The sequence below is a fragment of the Anarrhichthys ocellatus genome, unplaced genomic scaffold (assembly GCF_004355925.1).
Source record: "Anarrhichthys ocellatus isolate YVR2014 unplaced genomic scaffold, GSC_Weel_1.0 scaffold261, whole genome shotgun sequence".
NCBI classification, from domain to species: domain Eukaryota; kingdom Metazoa; phylum Chordata; class Actinopteri; order Perciformes; family Anarhichadidae; genus Anarrhichthys; species Anarrhichthys ocellatus.
Window position 1 is genome coordinate 4374 of NW_022280288.1, and position 18881 is coordinate 23254.

General features: G+C 41.0%; 3 protein-coding genes across 6 annotated transcripts in view; all 3 read right to left on the minus strand.

The window, feature by feature from the left end:
• chrnd (cholinergic receptor, nicotinic, delta (muscle)) overlaps positions 1 to 916 on the minus strand; it is a gene marked incomplete at its 3' end in the record, with an annotated part of 5176 nt that extends 4260 nt beyond the window's left edge. Inside the window, exon 1 of the mRNA XM_031879418.1 lies at positions 862 to 916. Within this exon, the coding sequence (XP_031735278.1) occupies positions 862 to 916 (55 nt within the window). The remainder of the gene's footprint in view (positions 1 to 861) is intronic.
• Positions 917 to 1347: 431 nt separating this feature from the next.
• Positions 1348 to 11035, minus strand: cip2a (cellular inhibitor of PP2A). Of its 2 annotated transcripts, none has more exons than XM_031879429.1 (22): positions 10953 to 11035; positions 10650 to 10752; positions 10065 to 10212; positions 9596 to 9708; positions 9211 to 9305; positions 9028 to 9124; positions 8535 to 8657; positions 8217 to 8362; positions 8047 to 8122; positions 7466 to 7711; positions 6916 to 7078; positions 6707 to 6833; positions 6388 to 6487; positions 6191 to 6309; positions 5417 to 5585; positions 4350 to 4418; positions 3823 to 3933; positions 3142 to 3338; positions 2820 to 2933; positions 2598 to 2680; positions 2014 to 2153; positions 1348 to 1658 (listed from the first exon to the last, which is right to left on the minus strand). In XM_031879429.1, exons 2-22 carry the CDS (start codon positions 10749 to 10751, stop codon positions 1512 to 1514), a joined length of 2685 nt encoding a protein of 894 aa, XP_031735289.1. In that variant the 5' UTR covers position 10752; positions 10953 to 11035; the 3' UTR covers positions 1348 to 1511. The 2 variants fall into 2 exon arrangements, with proteins under 2 accessions (XP_031735289.1, XP_031735288.1); XM_031879428.1 differs by having other exon boundaries at positions 4350 to 4424.
• Positions 11036 to 13592: 2557 nt separating this feature from the next.
• The window catches only part of LOC116401154 (SH2 domain-containing protein 1B), an 11629-nt gene continuing 6340 nt past the window's right edge, over positions 13593 to 18881 (minus strand). For all 3 annotated transcript variants that reach the window (XM_031879424.1, XM_031879425.1, XM_031879423.1), the window contains 3 exons: positions 18304 to 18367; positions 15917 to 16124; positions 13593 to 15839 (listed from right to left, as the gene is read on the minus strand). In XM_031879424.1, coding sequence (XP_031735284.1) covers positions 15799 to 15839; positions 15917 to 16124; positions 18304 to 18367 — 313 coding nt within the window. In that variant the 3' untranslated portion in view covers positions 13593 to 15798. The remainder of the gene's footprint in view (positions 15840 to 15916; positions 16125 to 18303; positions 18368 to 18881) is intronic.

Here is an 18881-nt window from a genome sequence, read left to right on the forward strand (position 1 = left end):
GTACACACTGCAAGTACACACTGCAAGTACCCAGCAGACATTTACCCTCCAAACACACGGCCATCTTTGTTTTTATTCTCTCGTATGTTGACTTCATTAAATCAAAGCCACTGGAGGTTCCTCACAGCTACAATAAAAACCTCTTATTTACATTTTGTCTTGCAATTCTTAATAGTTTTTACTTATTTCTGACATTTAATTCTTCATTTAAAGGATTAAAGTAACGCTGCAACTTACAACTGGTTTAGTTATCGATGAATCTGACCATCGATTCCGTTATAAATCGTCATATTACAGTAAAAAGCCCCTGAAGCCCAAGCAGAGCTTCACAAACTCAAACTCCTTGTTTTGTCCAACTATTATAAAAGACGAATAAAACTGTTATTATTTACATTTCTGAAGCTGAGACCAGTGAATTTTTGGTATTTTTGCTTAATTTAAAGGACTTAAAAAACATCAATCGACTCAATATAAAAAATGAATTTAATTTAAATAGCAGTTTAAGATATAAGTGAAATCTCAAGGTGCTTCACATACAAGTTAAAAACTATTACAGTAAAACATTACAATTCATATCACACAAAAGAAGCATGCGATCATAAAGGTTAGAATAGGATAAATAAAACGACAGGACTCGTGTTTAAAGTAAATAAAACTAAAGACTCCACGACTCCCAGAGTTTATATCAACAATCACAAGAGGATGTTCCAACCTTTTAATAACCAAATAAATGAGTTGGAATAGAGATCTTTACAACGGACCCCAGATATTTGCTTCTTTAACACTAACGTAGTCAGTATGGGCCTTCAAACACACGTCAGACGCTCACCCTGACTTCACCACACAGAGTTAAACACTCACCAGAGGAGATGAGAGCGAGCAGGAGCACGCTCAGCGCTGCAGGCCGGAGCTCCATGGCTGACTGGTGGGGAGGAGAAGGCTCGAGTTCCCTTTAGAGGCGCAGTGAGTGACGGGCGGCAGCTGCAGACACACCGGACGAGAGCAAACTGACGAACACAGCCGGCTGCAGAACCCATAAAGCCCGATGATGATTGATATTATATCTGCTCTTAAGTTCAGAAAACACTTTTAGGAACTTATGAGACTGTTTAACAAAGCACATTTTAGACTGAATGGATAAACTGTTCACTAACAACAGTCTAAACCTCCGAATGTGTCCAACAGATCACCTCATAACTTTATACAAACACCTGAAAACACTTTGATATTCCAGGAATGGTAAACAATTTAAAACTTTACAATGTTAGAGTTCTGCAGTTTGGAATTAATATATCGGCTCAGACGCACCATCCAAAGCAAACGCACACATTCACATTTCATCTGGACTTATGAATACCAAACAATAAAAAGCACAAAGATTTTAACTTTAAAATATTAGTTTAATAGATGTTATGAAGTGCAAGAAGTTTAAAAGTGAAGATCATAGTCCATAAAGCTTTGTTTTCCTTCTTATAAACTGTTATTGTCCTTCGTCGCTCGTCTTCGTCTCCTCAGAGCGACAGGTTGACGTCGCTCTTCATCTTGCCGCTGCTGAGGCTGTGGATCATGGCGATCATGGACGAGTGTTTGCTCAGCTCGTCCTCCTTCTGCTTCAGCTTGGTCTCCAGCGTGCTCTTCTGCATCTCCAGAGACGACGCCTGCAAGACAGGAAACGCATCATCACGACAGGAAACGCATCATCACCGGGTTCACGTGGTGAACGACTCTCTGCACGTTTCATACTTTAACCTTTAAGGCCCAAAACTACAGCGCAGATCAATCTTTAAACGTGTTCTCATGCGCTTGTTTCTCTTTTGTTTATCACTCTTTGTTTTACTAGTCAAAATTCTCTGATTCCAGCTTCTTGAATGTGAATATTTTCTGGTTTAATTACTCTTGAAGACGTGAAAATATGAATCTTTAAGAGCAGAAGTTTGTTGGGAACAGGAACCGACTACAGGTCAAAGATGAACTGCCATAAATGAAGTGTAGACGAGTCCTCCTCTTCCTCACCTTGATGCTCGCCTCCTTCCTGGCTTGCTCCGTCTTGTTCAGCTCCTTCCTCAAAACATCCACCGTCTCCTCCAGCTCTCTCTTCTCTCGGTCCTTCTCCTGCAGCTTCTCCTCCTCGGCTCGCAGTTCACCGCGCAGACCTGACGGGGACGAGGCGAAGCATTTATTCAAGAAGATATTTGTTAAATAAAGGTCGAACTCTGGATTTATACCCAAAATCTGCTCCCCTGTCCCGGGAGAAACACCTGCAGGAGCCCTCTTTAGGAGCTTTGCCTCTTTCACCATCCTCTACATTTCATGTGCATTAAAGATAAAAATATTCATTCGGACACCACGCTGCTGGAGACCCAGGACGTATTGCTGGACCCGCTGGAGGGAAGGGAGGCACGGGAGAACCAGAACCAGGACTGAGAGGAGCAGACTGTCAGACCTGCTGCAGTAGAATGAGAGGTTTTCTAAAGAGACTCTGGTGCTCAGAGACATGACCACTTTAGTCCACAGGGGGCGACAGAACCAACACTAAGTTAAAGTTAACTGTAGTAGCTTTAAAGACATCTTTGTTTGGACGTTGATGGCGGACTAACCTGCGATGTCGCTGTTCTTCTGCTGTAGATCTGAACGGAGGGATCTGATCTCCTCCTCTCTCTCCTCCAACCCCGACGCCGTCCTGACAAAGACAGAATTAAAAGAGGGCGCTGCAACCTGAACCATTGAAACGGACGACTGAAGCATCAAAAGCGTGCTTCCTGCAGTATTCATGTTAACAATAGAGCTGCTTAGATGGGATGCAGATGTGTGTGGATTACTCCTCGTGCTGCAGCTGCAGCGCTTCGTGGTTCTTCCTCAGAGCGTCGCTCTGTTTGGTGAGTGAGATGTGAGCCGTCTGCAGCTCCTTCAGCAGCCGCTCGCTCTCGTTGAACCTGAAGAGGAAATCAACCCGTGAGACGCTGAAGCCTCCTACACTCGCTTCCTTCTGTCTGAACCTCAACACAACGGCTGACTGCAGGATGCTGCATTCAGATACCAATGTGTGGAATTATTATGCGATTATTGCATTTTTTGCAATTTTGAGGGAACCGACTTGCATATTCACTAAAACGTATTTCTTGCATGCCTCCTGCCTCTGACCTGTTGAGCAGGGCGTTGTAGACTCCCTTGAGGTCCTGGTGTGTGTCGGAGTCCTGCTGCAGCCGGGCGTTGTGCCGCAGCAGCTCCTCGATGTCGGCCTTGGCGAGCTCCACTTCCTGCACCTGGTTACTCAGCTCGCCCTGCAGATCCTCACGACGCCGCTCCGCCTCCTTCAGCAGGCTGCCCAGCTTACACGCCTGTCATGTAACAATAACGAGGTTTAATTAGTAATAATCATTTATTCTGGACATTATGATGTCTAAGTTTCATATTCCAGCAACAATCTAGAATAAAATCTGAGACCTTTAGTCCAAGCTGAGTTCTTTATTTTAGTCTAAATATCATCGTGATACGACCTGAGTTCTGAAGCAGAGCTATGTTGATTCATCTGCATTTGTTCTTGATTCATCATTTTACAGTTTTCACAGACTCCAGTTTCAAAAGACATTCAGTTTACAATCACACAAACAGCAGTAAATGGTTGCCATGTTTGCTTTGTCTGCAGCCCAAAATGTTTCATCGATTAGCAAAATAGTTGCAAACAACTATTTGATAAATAAACTACCTGATTCAGCTCGAATCAGAGAGAAAACCAAACTCTAGGACAATATTTACCTGTGTGTCTTGTGGGGTTATAAATCTGATCACAGTCACATTCTCAGTGCATTGTGTGTGTGTTACCTCAGCTTCAGCCTGAGCTCGTTCAAACAGATACTGAGCGATGAGACGGTCGGCCTGAGAAAGAGCCAGAGCTTTGGCCTCCAACAAGTCCTGCAGACAAGTCTCCTTAGACTGACGACACAAATACAATAAGATATGTTCAACTGAACGAGCCACAAACGTCAGAACACTACAATCAATAAAGACTCAACTCAATAAATGTAATCCAGTCGTCTCATTTTCAGGATACAGTTATTTAAATGACCAGAAAGCTTTTTGTACAGTTTAATCCAGTTTAATGCCTCCACCCTGCAACACCTCTGTGAATCCTGTGATGCATGAGATTTATTTACCTTATATCTTATCTTTATAGATTTTGGTGCCCATGTATAAAAACAAACACTCAATCAACGACTGATAATAAGCTTCATAAAGATTTAAGATACGAAGCAGGAGAGTTACTTCTCCTTCAATCACTAAAGAACTTTCACAATATTAAAAACAACTAAATAACATAAAGCAGTGTTTGTCCAGTGGAACAAACTCACCGCAAACGCTGAGAGCTTCTGTTCATAAACGTCGATGATCTGAGACACGTGGGAGTCCTTCTCGTGTTCCTGCAGCTACAAACCAACATGAGAGAAGAGACAGAGACAGAGACAGAAACAGAGACAGAGACAGAAACAGAGACAGAAACAGAGACAGAAACAGAGACAGAGACAGAGACAGAAACAGAGACAGAGACAGAAACAGAGACAGAGACAGAAACAGAGACAGAAACAGAGACAGAGACAGAGACAGAAACAGAAACAGAAACAGAGACAGAGACAGAAACAGAGACAGAGACAGAAACAGAGACAGAAACAGAGACAGAAACAGAGACGGAGACGGAGACGGAGACGGAGACAGAAACAGAGACAGAGACAGAGACAGAAACAGAAACAGAGACAGAGACAGAGACAGAAACGGAGACGGAGACGGAGACGGAGACGGAGACGGAGACGGAGACGGAAACAGAGACAGAGACAGAGACAGAGACAGAGACAGAAACAGAGACAGAGACAGAAACAGAAACAGAGACAGAGACAGAGACAGAAACAGAGACAGAAACAGAGACAGAAACGGAGACAGAAACAGAAACAGAGACAGAGACAGAGACAGAGACAGAGACAGAGACAGAGACAGAAACAGAGACAGAGACAGAGACAGAAACAGAGACAGAAACAGAGACAGAAACGGAGACAGAAACAGAAACAGAGACAGAAACAGAGACAGAAACAGAGACAGAGACAGAGACAGCTGAAGACAAGAGTTCACCTCAGTACTTTCAGCACAAAGAAGATTTCTAACCTCAAAGCACGACTTTCAGATTCTATATTATGAAACAAATAAAAGCATGAATACCAATGTTTAAAACACTGTAAATGATGCTTTTATACTAAATAGGCTCCAGTGCCTTAATGCATCAATGGAAGAAGCTAAAACACCAAAATAAAAACCAACTAAATGTTATAGATTCAAAGAAAACACACACACACACACACACACACACACACACACACACACACACACACACACACACACACACACACACACACACACACACACACACTACCTCTAAGCCATTCTGTATCTTGTCCACCAGACTGTGGATGCTCCTGCTGGAACCACTGGAACAGTCCAGTATGCTGGAGGGCGGGACTTCCTGCACGGCAACGCGTTTGACGGACAGCTCAGCCTCCCTCTGGCGATAGGCGTTGTTGGCGGCCATACTTTCTCCCAGACTTTGAGAGAACATTGTTCCATTAATGAAACATACAACTACTCTGTTACACAAGGTTTATATACGTAACACATTTCACCAACTGTAGACATTCAGACGTGTTATATGTATTTAACTTCTAAAGTTAATATGAACATAAGTTGTGAATAGTTTGAGGAGTTATTTTTCTTCTCTGATCGTTCCATTTAAAGGATTTTTAGAAACATGAAGAGGTGAACGCATCCTGTAAAAGATAGAAGTAAAGAGAATAGAAATAGAAATATATATATATATATATATACACACACACACACACACACACACACACACACACACACAGTATATATATGTAGAGGAAGGATGGTAACTATCTGTATACTCATATCTCATATTCATGAACTACTTTATTGTCTTTATAAAAGTCCTGTAAAGAAAGAAGTCAAGTATTAAAAGCATTATAAAGAAACAAAGGTTGAATATTCTGTAAACTTTGATTTGGCTGCAAGATATTTACTCACATGTAGATTTCAGACCTCCTGTTTCTAAAGCATCTCAAAACAAAATGTCCTTCTTTGTGTAATCTCCAGACATGATGACAGTGTTTTTATCAGAGAACTATTCACTCACACCAGAGAGGGGAAGTCTGGGAGGGGGGAGGCTTCAAACAACAGAGACAGTCCGGTCTGAACGCGCTCTCTGTGGTGGGACGTCAGCGCCAGAGAGAGGGGGGTCACTATCCTCTGGTCCTGAGACATGAAGACACAGAGACAATCAGAGACAATCAGAGAAAACTACAGAACAGGACGGAGACAAAGAGAGTTTACCTGTAGCATCCTGTAGAAGCTGGTCTCCATGTCCTTCACCTGTTGTCTCAGTTTACTCATCAACTCGAGAGTCTTCAGCAGAGCGTCTGCACACACCTGACTGAAACACAAACACACAACGAAGGTAGCTCAGTCATTGCTACTTTTTTTTCTACAAACAAATGAATGTATTTCAACTAAGATTGTACACTAAAATAAATAAATACATGTATTAGTTAGCTAAATAAATAAGGAACCTGCTGGTAAACACCTGCCACCTTTCTACTCTGACTACTGTACATTTCTATCTATTCATTTAATAACAGCAGCACTCGCTCACCTGAGGTCGCTGTCAGAGCCAGAGGGGTTGCAGGCGAGGGAGAGGAGGGACTCCACCTGCGAGAGGCCGAGCTGAGCGCTCACCTGACGGGACACCAAGGATCTGGTGGAGTCCTCGGCGCACAGGAGTGGAGGAGTTAAGGCTTCAAAGACAAACACATTGATAATAAAATACAAACACAGACCAGCTGACGGTCCGGTGGAGGATATCGAGCAGCAGGCTGGTGACGTGGGTGACGCGGTGGCAGTGTTTTCTCAGGTGAGCGTCTCCCTGTGAAGGATCGAGGCCCCTCAGGAGCCCCAACAGGACGGGGAGCAACATCTCTACGAAGCTCAGCACACATTCAGACACAGAGTCTGATCCCAACGCCTCCTGGAGCGAGACAGAGGAGGACACAAAGTGAGGTTAGGAGCTACAAACACACCCGAGTAAGACCTACAGAGTCCAACACGAACGTCACGTCGGAGGCAAGTTTAGAGGGTAAACACAAGGGCAGCAGTGACAGAAGCAAATGTTGCAAATTATGGAGAAAAAAAGAAAAGAAATGTTTTGAAGTGTGTGATATATTCTCCGCTTTCATGAGTTTTTAATGTACCATCCATTTATGTAGCAAGTTTTGTTGTATGTCATTGCTGCTCTCATGTCCTTATCAAATACAGGAAGAAATGCAAGTAAACAATAAGATTTTTAACATTTTCAAACACAATAACAAAGCAATGTCGATTCTTTTCTTAATTAACTGTCTTTTTTCTTCCGTACCTCCAGCAGCTCGTTGAGCAGCTGCAGGGTCTGGAGCGAGCAGGACTCGGCGCCCTCCACCGGCGAGCTGAGCCACTGCACCAGGGAGAGCCCGGACTCGGCCTTGCGTCCGTCGTCCGCTCCGACCCCCCGCCTGCTGCGGCCCGCCCCCCCGAGTTTGTGTCCTGCCACCGGCCTGAAAACCACCTCACACAGCAGCGGACGCAGCCCGGAGACGCTGCACATGGCCAGGAGAAGCTCCAACACCTGCAACCAACACACGGATGAAGACGGAGTGAATTCAAACTAGTGTCTGACATCTTACACACCAAACGCTGAAATCAATCAATCAATCAAGACAATATGTTAGCTGTAGTTCTGTTTTGTAGTCTGTTCCCTAATGTCCTGTCACTGCTCTACTGTCCTCTATATAATAAAGCCCAAATAACACGGTTACAAGTTTATTTTACCAAAAAAGCTCGGTGGTTCCTGCAGAGCCTCACATTAAAACACCTGTGATGCTTTCGCTGTCTAGTTGTAGGAAAGTTACATTAAGGTACGCAGCGTAGAATAACGTGTGACGTGTGAAACGGCGTGAGCACCTTGGCTGCAGAGTCGGGGTCTTTGGATTGAAGCAGTCTTAAAACTTTAGACACACATGCCGAGAAGTGCCGATACCTTGAAATGGAAAAGTGGTTTTAATTCAGGTCAGCAGAGCCGTGAAGCGAAGAACACTGAGGTTAAGGCTGTGTGTGTGTGTGTGTGTGTGTACCTGGTGAGGTATTCTGCTATCTTGGGGTTCTTCAACAAGTCAACCAAAAGGTCAACAGAGTATTTTCGCGTCAGAGTGCCGTCTCCGTTCACAATGATGTTGAACACAAGCTGGAAAGTCTGGTGGATGTTTGTGGCATCAAAAAGCTGCAGGAAACACACACACACACACCCACACATATATATACACAGCATATACACAGTATATATATATATATATATATCGTTATAAGGATTTGAAAAGCCCTGTATGATTCTGGCTCGTATCGCTCAGCGATGAGGATAACATAAAGGTGCACGGTGTATGTTTCCCTCCTACCTTCTCTCCAACCTTCTCATTCAGAGTGAGGCTGGCCAGGATGGACAGCGTGAAGACCACCACAGTCAGACTGTTGTGGGCCAGGAAGTTGATCAGAGTTCTGTAGAAAGGCTTCACGTGGTCCTGCAAAGAAAACACAAACACACAAATAGACGGCCATATTGTTTGGGACGATGCACTTTAGCATAGTTCAGATACAAAGCATGAAACTAACAGACTGAATAGAAGAAGTGGACGTAGTCATCATGACGCCAGATAAGAAGAAATCTAAGATATCTAACTAATATATAATAAATACTGACTAATAGCTGCCTGTACAGATTTCTTTTGTTTCTCAATCGTCTTCAAATGTTTCGTTTTTTCAGTCCAAACCCCGGAAACATTAAATTCTATTTGATTTGATTGTTAAAACAGATCCCAGTTCATTTCCTGTCGACCAGGTCATCTGTGATGAGGTGAGCGTAAGCGAGTGTCTGCTTCCACTCAGACTCACCAGAGACTTGATGTGGCGCTGCACGGAGCGGTTGTCTCGACACAGGTTGACCATGAGGCCGAGGCACGGCATGATGATGTCGTCATTGTGAGACTGGCTGTGACGTAAGAGCCAGAGACACGTGATTAGTTCAACGACAGAGAAGAGACGTCATTCAGCAGATCACACCGGGAAGGTTCTTACATGTTGGTGATGAGAAAAGCAACGAGCTCGTGGATGTAGTTGGTCGACTGGAAGACGCGAGTGTTGTACGTCAGTTTCTGCAGCAGCTGCAAACACTGAACGATACACACGAGACAACATTACAAAGTCAGGTTTAAAAATCCAACATGTCTCTCTCTGAAGTCATTTATTAAGGGTTCCTTAATGTATTTTATTCAAACATGTACCAGGTTACATCTGCATGCTCAGCCTTTATTTTTACTTGAAAACACGATGAAGAAGCTTTGTGAACAAGGAAGTAAAGCAACAAACATTCTGACGGTAGCACTTAACATGACTACTGATGATAACGCAGTGTACACAGAAGAGAGTGAGGTCATGCGTTGATGCTGAGGGTTGGACTTACCTGCAGCACCAGGGGCTCCCCCGGTGTGGTGCTGTGGCAGTGGACTACAGACGCCAGGGTGCTGGTGAGGTTGTATCTGCTGTTGAGAATCTCCAGACTGTCGTCGTCACAGGCTGAAGGGAGGAGGGGGGAGAGAGAGAGAGAGAGAGAGAGAGAGAGAGAGAGAGAGAGAGAGAGGTGGGTATAAAACACAAAGAGTTTTAGGTTCAGAAACAGCCGGCAGTTCAGTTTTCTGCCTCAGGACTCACACTCACTGATCTGTTGCTTTCTACTTTCACTATCTTATTAAGGGACCAACTAAGAGGGCTCATATACCCATGACTTTAAGCTATCAAAATTGCCAGAACATTAAATTGACACCGGCTCCTGTTCCTTTGTGACGCCACCAGGAAAAACTACCGTTTAGGTTTTTTAATGTGTGTGTGTGTGTGTGTGTATGTGGTGTGTGTGTGTGGTGTGAAACGCGTACCGAGTTGTGACAGCAGAGAGATGATGGAGCTCGTCAGGGTGGGGCTGGTGTTCGGGTTTCCAGACAGCTCCAACAGCCCCCTCACACACTCGCGGGGCATAACCTGACCCGAGGACAGCAGCTGGTCACATTTAAGGCCTGACATCTCCTGTAAACACACACACACCACAACATGCATGTACACGGTACGCAACATAGTCAACAGACTCTCAGTAAAGCTCACACTGTGTGAGAATCACTAATGACATCTTATAACATCAGATAAAGGACTCAGTATTTCACATCCTATTACAGAGACAAGAACATTTGACTGGCATTAAAGGAACCACACTAAGCTCTTCCATGCAGAACCAAAGTTAGTCACGGAGTTCAAGCATCCTTAAAGACACAAACACCTGGATGATACACAACTCATCTTATTCTACGAGGCCCAGAACACCTCCCAAATCAATCATCTCATGATGTAGTGGCTGTAGATGGAACCACCATCGTGGTAACCCTAGTACTGAACATCTGGTCTCACCTCCACTCAGTGTGGTCACCATGAAGGGTCATAAGGTCAGAGGACTGAACATCTGGACTCACCTCCACTAGTCTCTGGAGCTGCGCCGCGTTCTGCGCTGTCCTTCCGTCTCTGTACTGATGGACAGCCAGCAACAGAGACTTCAAACACGTCGTCATGTCCATCCTGTGTGGGCAAATCAATGCGTTTAAAAACAAAGTAGCTGACGTGTTTTTACACCGTCCATCTTTGATGCTAACACTAAGCTAACAAGCTAACAGTTTCATAACATATTCAAACGTGGATTAACATTCTTGACTGGTGCTTGTATACTTTAAACGATTACATTAAATATTGTTCTTGCTGGTTTGTTTGTGGAAGAATACCTGTGATGTTTCTTCTTCCCTAGGAAACAAAAACAACAACAACCGGCAGCTGCCTCCTCGCGCCTCCAGCTTTGAACGGGAAGGAACGGACCATGTACGAGAAAAGGCGGAGGGGTGTAATGCTCCAGCTATAAAGCTTATATTCATTCGTGTATGATATAAATTAATATTTTTGTACGACTGAACTCCTTGTACTTCTAAATCCAACAGCATTCACAAGTTAGATGTGAGATTTATCAGATAAATCAAGCGAAGTAAAAACATACATTACCCTCTGTGTCTGTCTTGGGCGCGGCCATGCGAGTCACGTGAGGTAGGCGGGATGGAGCATAACCAGCCGTTGAAGTTAATACATTTAATTAAATAATATAAAAATATAAGACAATAAAATATAATAGAAATATTAAGATATAATAAAATCATATAATATAATAAAATATGTTTATACAACATATTATGATATAGCAAAAAATAAAAAAATAAAAAAATAATAAAATAGAATATAATACAAATTAAATATAATAAAATAAATTATCATCAATTATAATAAAATAATAATAATGACAATATTTTATCATCATTTATCAGCTCTCTGCTCTGCTCAGTGGTGTTGCACAATGTACTCCATTATACAGATGTTTTATTTTATTTCATCCTAGTTAAACAAAGTTCCAGTCCAGTACACATCCGCTCAAAGTTATTGCATCAAAATTGAACAAAAAACTTTGGTATGTCTGCCACAATATATACACATATATATATATTTATTTTTCTTCACAAAAATGAATGTACTGTAGGGCTGTTGAGTATTTATATTAGAGTACTGTTGTTTGATTGTATCAGACACTTACAGTCTAGTAAACTGTTTATATCTGTAGTAGAAGTGACATTTGGCTGCTTGCTGATAACTAACAATGGGTCAACTAATATATCTGCTAAACTCAACCAATACCAGATGTCAAGATGGATATTTAAGAGTAAAAAACTATATATTGACACATTTTCTGCCTCCTTTGAAAGCATGAACAACACATAAGCCCACATTACAATAAGGTTCACATGTGGTCACTAAAGAGCTGTGGCCGAGATGAGTGGGACGTTTTACAGTTTGAAAAGTAAACTTGTCCATATAGCATGTCTTCTCTTGTTCCTTTGTATTATGTGTTCGGCCGTTTGCCGTCATTAGAAATGTTGCATCCGACTGAAAACAGAGCACGGTGCACAAAAGGTCCTGTCACGCATGTCAACCCCATTTCTTCTTACTCATCAGCTGGTCGTGTTGATAACCTGTGATAGGTTGATAATATCGACCTGTTATCAACACCAACTAAATGTAACGTGTCAGTGAAATCATGTTTGTTGTTATGAAATAAAAGTGTCCTGAGCAGATGACACGTGTTCATGACACGTTCCACAATCTACTTTCATAAAATCAAGATTTTTCAGACCAATGGTGGATGTATATATATTACATATATACAGTATATATATTATATATATATACTGTATATACAGTATATATATATATATATATATATATAATATATATACTGTATATATATATATTATATATATTATATATATATATACAGTATATCTATAATGTATGCATATATAAAAGTGAGCTGTAGACGTTTATAGCTGCTTCTGTATCTGTGAGTGGAAACTGTGGTTTGACCGCTTGTTTTTGCTTCTCATGTGTCTCAGTTGTTTTCTTCTGCACTTGTTTGGTCAAAAACTGCACACACGCACACACACACGCACTCACACGCACTCACTCACACACACCCACCCCCCCCCCACCCCACACACACACACACACACACACACATTAAACAGACAGAAGCTTGTGCAAATGTGCAATAAATCGCCCCAAAACACGAATATGTTGCTCTTGTTCTCAGTGAAAGCAATGCTTTAACAGAAGAGGCCCGTGAAGTGTGAAGTCTGGTGAGCAGCTTGTAACGGTGTGAAAGCAGACACAGGATGTGCGGCGCTGTCGTTGTCCTCACACACACACAGACCTGGTTTGCTTTCATCCAACCTGTTGAGTCTCCTTTACTTTCTCAAAATATTAACATTCTTCTGAATTCAGATTTGTTGCGTCTGCAAGAATGACATTTTAGAAAACAAATTCATATTTATGATATATCCCTGTCTGCATAGAAATACATTAAAATGTTTTTATTTTGCCCTTTCACTGCATGAAACAAGTGAAACACAAACAGATGACGTGACACCAGCAGGCAGAGCGCGTGTTCCTGCTGCTGAATGTAAACGTGATGTCCAGACACTCGGATACGATCAGTCACGTGCTTTCACAGAACTGAAGCTTCATATCTGTCAAGATCTCAGCACTGAAGGGTTTGTTCACAAGACATTTTGTTTTCTGTTTCTTTTACGTTTACTTTAACAAACTGATTCTACGTCAAAACTACTTCAGTTACAGACTCACAAACAGTTTGACAACGTGATCTTACCCCACAACCCGTCTGTCTGTTAATGCAGCTTATACAACATTAAATATTGTCTTCATGCTCTTTGAAAAAGCATCATAGCACTTCCAACGTTCATACTTTTGGTTTTACAGCGTCATGTTGCTTTAAAAACTATGAATAAAATCTCCTACATGTTTCGTCTCTTTAAGAGAAGTATTTATTTATAACATAGAATAATCAAACTTAATAATAACAGCAGGCATCATTAATTAAGAGCTTAACATGATTACATATCTCCGGTGCAGTAAACTAACTTTGGCAGAAAATGTTTATTAAGAAAACGTGTTTTCAGGGTCTCAGAATGATTCGTTCGCTGCTCCTTAATGCTCAGAATTAAACTGTTTCTTTATCTTTGGAGACTAATAACTCGCTGCAGCTCATCACTGGATTTAAACAACATCCAGGATAAATCAATGTATTTGTAGCTCAATATAGACAGACCAATAAAGCACGTATCTACAGTCTCCTCCCATTAACAACACTGTGACACTGGCTGACATGTTCCTTCATCATCATGAACACACTTGAGTTTGTTTTGACTCAGTCACACATAAAAACACTCACTAGAGCACCAAATGTGGATTATGTGGACACCAATGTGCTCGGAGCTGAGAGCCACAAACAGGAAGTGAGACAGTATTGAGAGACGGACTGTTGCTGTAAGAAAAAAACAAACAAAAAAATGTCCAAGATGACATCTTTAACTGTCTCGTTTTATTGGACCAACAGTCCAAAACCCAAAAGATAATCAGTTTAAAATCATATTAAACAGAGAAACACGTTGGAGAGGCTAATTAACCAATTATCAAAAACTGCTGACCATTCATTTTCTGATAAATCGACTAATAGTTTGAGCTCTAAATCTAACAGCAACGTGCGGGAAGCGAAAAAGAAGCAAAAAGAGGGAAATATTTAGATAAAAGTGGAAAAACAACAATATATATAGATTAAAAATGTAGATTCAAAATTGTGCCTTGAATCTAAAACTCTGTCTGATAATCACTTTTAATTTCCTTTGAACTTGATTTAAAATGTTTGCATGTGTGCAGATCAGACTGGTACTTGATGCTTTGAACATGCTGATCAGTGTGTAGCGTCTGAACACCTCAAGGAAGTCAGAAGTATTGAGAAACAGTTTATTTGTCATTTCATGGAATTTGTGGAGAAGTAGAAAAATAAAATACGAAGAAAACTGCCACTTGATGCTTCTGGTGCTTTCATAAATAAATAAGAATAAAGTAAAACCTTTCTACGTTCATCTCGGCTCTGATGACCAATAAATGTTTTAAGCTCGAAGCTACACGTGGTTCAAGTGGTCCCAGTGGTTCGTTTCTCAAGTCAAAGGCTGATGGTCAACAACAGTCTGAGACAAACTGAAACTGAGCTTCTGTTGGATGACTGCATGGCAGAACTGCTGATATGTCAAGAGTTTCCACATGCGTTAAAGTTTGGATGTGTCACATGCAAATCATGACACTTAATAGAGAGCTGCAGGAATAAGTCCTAAAATGCAGATATGACTCTTTTAACACTTCCTGTCTGTGTTTTTTAAGGTGTTTGTGGTTAGACATCTGAATAAACACCAGCTGGAGAGATTTTGTTCTGCGATATGAAATACAACCAGAAGCTGCGTGCTGCGTTTCGACAATGATGATGAAGTTGTGGTATTACGAAAATATAAATACATAAAGTAGTTAAAATGTTAGCTCTAACTTGACCAGCTGAAACATTAATGCATCTATAACTATAATTTAGTATATAATATATATGATTCAGTCAGTCTAAATAATGAGTACTTTTACTTTCGGGACTGATGCTAATACTTTTATACTTTTACTTAAGTACAATTTTGAATGCAGGACATTTACTTACGTAACAAAGTATTTCTGTAATATAGTATTGCTACTTAATAAGTAAAACATCGGAGTACTTTCACTGATGCTAACATTAGCACGTTTACATGCTGATTCTAAAGGATGACCGTTCACCATCTTAGCTTAGCATCTTAGCACGCTATCGTTTGCTAAATAGTGCTAAACACAAAGTCATGAGTTTTGCAAACAACAACAAATTATTTGACCAGATAAGGGAAGTAAATGAAAAGTGAAAGCATCACCGAAGTGACTACGGTTCATCCTCAGGGGACCACGAATGTTCAGTCTGGACCACAGCGGAGGACCGACCCACATTTCCACTGTTAATTACAGACGTACAAGCAGACGGAGAGTCCTCTTCTTCAGCGTGTGCCTATTTGTCAAAGTGCCTTCGATCATTATTCTGAATTGAATCCAACAGTTAGAGACTTTTTCTCTCTCCTCACATGTTTGAAGCTTAAATGTCAGAGACGTTCAAGGAGGCAAGACTTCGATGTAGTCAGAGTCAGGAACATCTGGAGGGAAATGAAGAAACGGTCAAACATCCACAGGATGCTGTGAGAAGGAAGACATGGAGGTTAAAGTGACGTACTCTGATAGTCGGGGTCGTCCTCAGGTGAAGGCGACTGCCTCCTCTGGGACTCCGGTGATTCAGGAGGTTTTTCGGGCTTCACCAACATGGCCGTCTTCCTTTTGACGGAGTGGCGCAGGTGCATGGTCAGGCCCTGGTTCTTCTTCTTATAGTGACGGATCAGATCGTCCAAAGTCTTAAAAAATGTCTCTTCCAAACCTCCTGCAGTCTGAAGGAACAACAGCAGCAAAGAGTCTCAAAGGAGGAGAGAAAGAACATGAGAGGAACCCTGAATGTTTCTATAAAATGAAACGATAGAAGTCCAATGTGACGTCTTTAAATGTCTTGTTTTGTTGGACCAACAGTCTAAAACCCAAAGATATTCAGTTTGAAATCATATAAAACAGAAGAGGCTGGAACTAACTATTTTTATTATTTTAATTTTCCTCTCTCCCTCACACACGTCCTGCTGCCACACACACTCACTAGAGCACCAAATGCGGATTCATCCGCCGCTGAAAATAGTCCCCAACAAAGTCCCTATTGTTTGTTTAATAAGAACTACAGCGACCAGCTGCTTTAAAAATGAAACTATATATTTGAGAGCTGTTGTTTTTTTAAAGATTTTCGTCTTCAGTAGGAACCAATGGGCTTGCAGCTGAAAGCCACAAACAGGAAGTGAAGGAGAACATTACAAATGTCCAGTGTAACGTCTTTAACTGTCCCAAAACCCAAAGATCATCCGTTAAAAATCATATAAAACAAAACAACAATCCTCACATTGAAGAGGCTGGAGCAAACATTTAACTAATTCTCAAAAAGAGTTGACAATCAACTGGTAGTTTCAGCTCTAAAATCTAACAACATGTGGGAAAATGAATATTTAGATAGAAGTGGAAACACAACAATATATATTTGGAGTGGAAAATAAAAACATGAAGTAAAAAAAATGATAAAAAACATTTTTTAAAGATGTAAATCGCCCCAAAATGGCAAATAATTTGGATCAAAATGTAAATTTAAACTCTTAACAGCCTGATAATCAGTTTGAATTTCCTTTGAACTTCATCACTGAAGTTCACTCATCTGGAAACTACTCAAATATTTCCTCAACGTGCAGATTTGATTGACGCTTGATGTTTTGAGTGGAAAAATATGCCCCTGACAAACATGCACAGTGTTTGTGTCTCAACACACGTCAGAGAGTTTCCTGTGATGAGCTAATAACGGCTGAGTTTCCATTATCTGATCTGATCTCAGTTCTAGGAGGAGGAGGAGGAGGGCAAACATGTTGTTGTCTCCAGACTGAAGATGTTCTCACAAACACTGTAGAGTTGTTATGAACAAAGCAAAGCATATGTTGGATTATAAGGAACTTATATGTTGTCCTTCTCACATATATATGCAAGTAACATAAATCCACAAAATAAACATGAGAAAAGAGAAACACAAACGGTGCATCAGAACATTCTTACTTTGTTAGTTCGATCAGCCTGAAAATGTAAAGACGTCTTTTTGTGTTAAGATCAGCTGATGATGATAAAATGTATATTTAGACTAAATAATTAGAGAATATGAGCGATGTTAATGATTTACATCAGGCTCTAAAAAAGATTTATCTTTTCTTTTCTCCATTTTAATCAAACAATGTTCATCATGTTGACTTTGTGTTGGAAGTGGAAATATTAAGAATAAAACAAATAAACTAGCATCTAGTACTTCAAACATCCTCTGTGGTACTTCCTGCTACAGTCGGTGTCTCCATGGAGGACCATATTTTACCATGACAACACACGCACACGCACACGCACACACACACACACACACACACACACACACAGGGAGAGAATGAATGATGGTCAGTGTGGCCGAGACACTTGGTTTGGTTTCCTCTACATTGTGTGTTTTTCTCTCAGCAGAACTGTTGCTGCCACTGAGGACATTGAGGTAATGGCCTCAGTGTTAACATGTAACCATAGTTTGCACTCTACACTTATACTGTATGTGTGCTTATATGTAACTATTTTTAGGCAGTTTTATTAATAAAGAACTACAGCTCGACAAAACAAGACATTTAAAGACGTCACAGTGGATTTTAATTTTTTTACTTGCTGAATAAATGTAAATTGAAACGTTTTGTCATAATGAAATATGATCTAGAGTTACAGAGATTACAGAGTAAAGAAGTCAGAGAAAAACACCAACTTTCAATACTCGTCACATTTCTGTCAGAATGGAACCGTTTAGAGACGGCATGGAAACAACATGTAGACCACAGTTAATAAGTAGATCACATCTGATCAATGTAATTCCTTATCCATGCAAAGGGGCGACGTGGATCGAGACTATGGCCCTAAATGTATTCACACAGTGTGTGTGTTTGTGTGTGTGTGTGTGTGTGTGTTTACCATGAGCGTGTAGTGTCCAGTGTGTGTCTGCAGCAGTCTGTACGTATACACCACCCTCTTATAACTGCAGAGATAGACAAGATGCATACAGGATATTAGATTATTAATAAACTACATTAACGGGAGGAATTTCAGCAGTAAGTCGTGGCTGAAACAACACGTCCCAAAAACAAAGGATGATGCTGATGATGTGGTCACATGACCCGGAGGACATTCCTCTCTTCATAACGGAACTTTAGAAACAATGTTATATCAAAAAGATTTACATTTGTTGATAAGAACGACTTTGTGTCTGGAGTAGTGCAGCAGTAGAGAACAGTACCCACTAAACACAGTAAACAGTACTCACTATACACACTGACGAGTACCCACTAAACACACTGAGGAGTACTCACTAAACACACTATACACACCAAATAGTAGTCATTAAATACACTAAACAGTACCCACTAAACACACTGAGGAGTACTCACTAAACACACTATACACACCAAATAGTAGTCATTAAATACACTAAACAGTACCCACTATACACACTAAAGAGTACTCACTAAACACACTAAAGAGTACTCACTAAA

Coding starts and splice junctions, on each gene's coding strand:
- cip2a (XM_031879428.1), bottom strand. CDS start 10,751: ATGGACATGACGACGTGTTTGAAGTCTCTGTTGCTGGCTGTCCATCAG. Junction 10,213..10,649: donor AGCTCCAGAGACTAGTGGAG/GTGAGTCCAGAT, acceptor GTGTGTTTACAG/GAGATGTCAGGCCTTAAATG. Junction 1,659..2,013: donor GGAAGGAGGCGAGCATCAAG/GTGAGGAAGAGG, acceptor CCTGTCTTGCAG/GCGTCGTCTCTGGAGATGCA.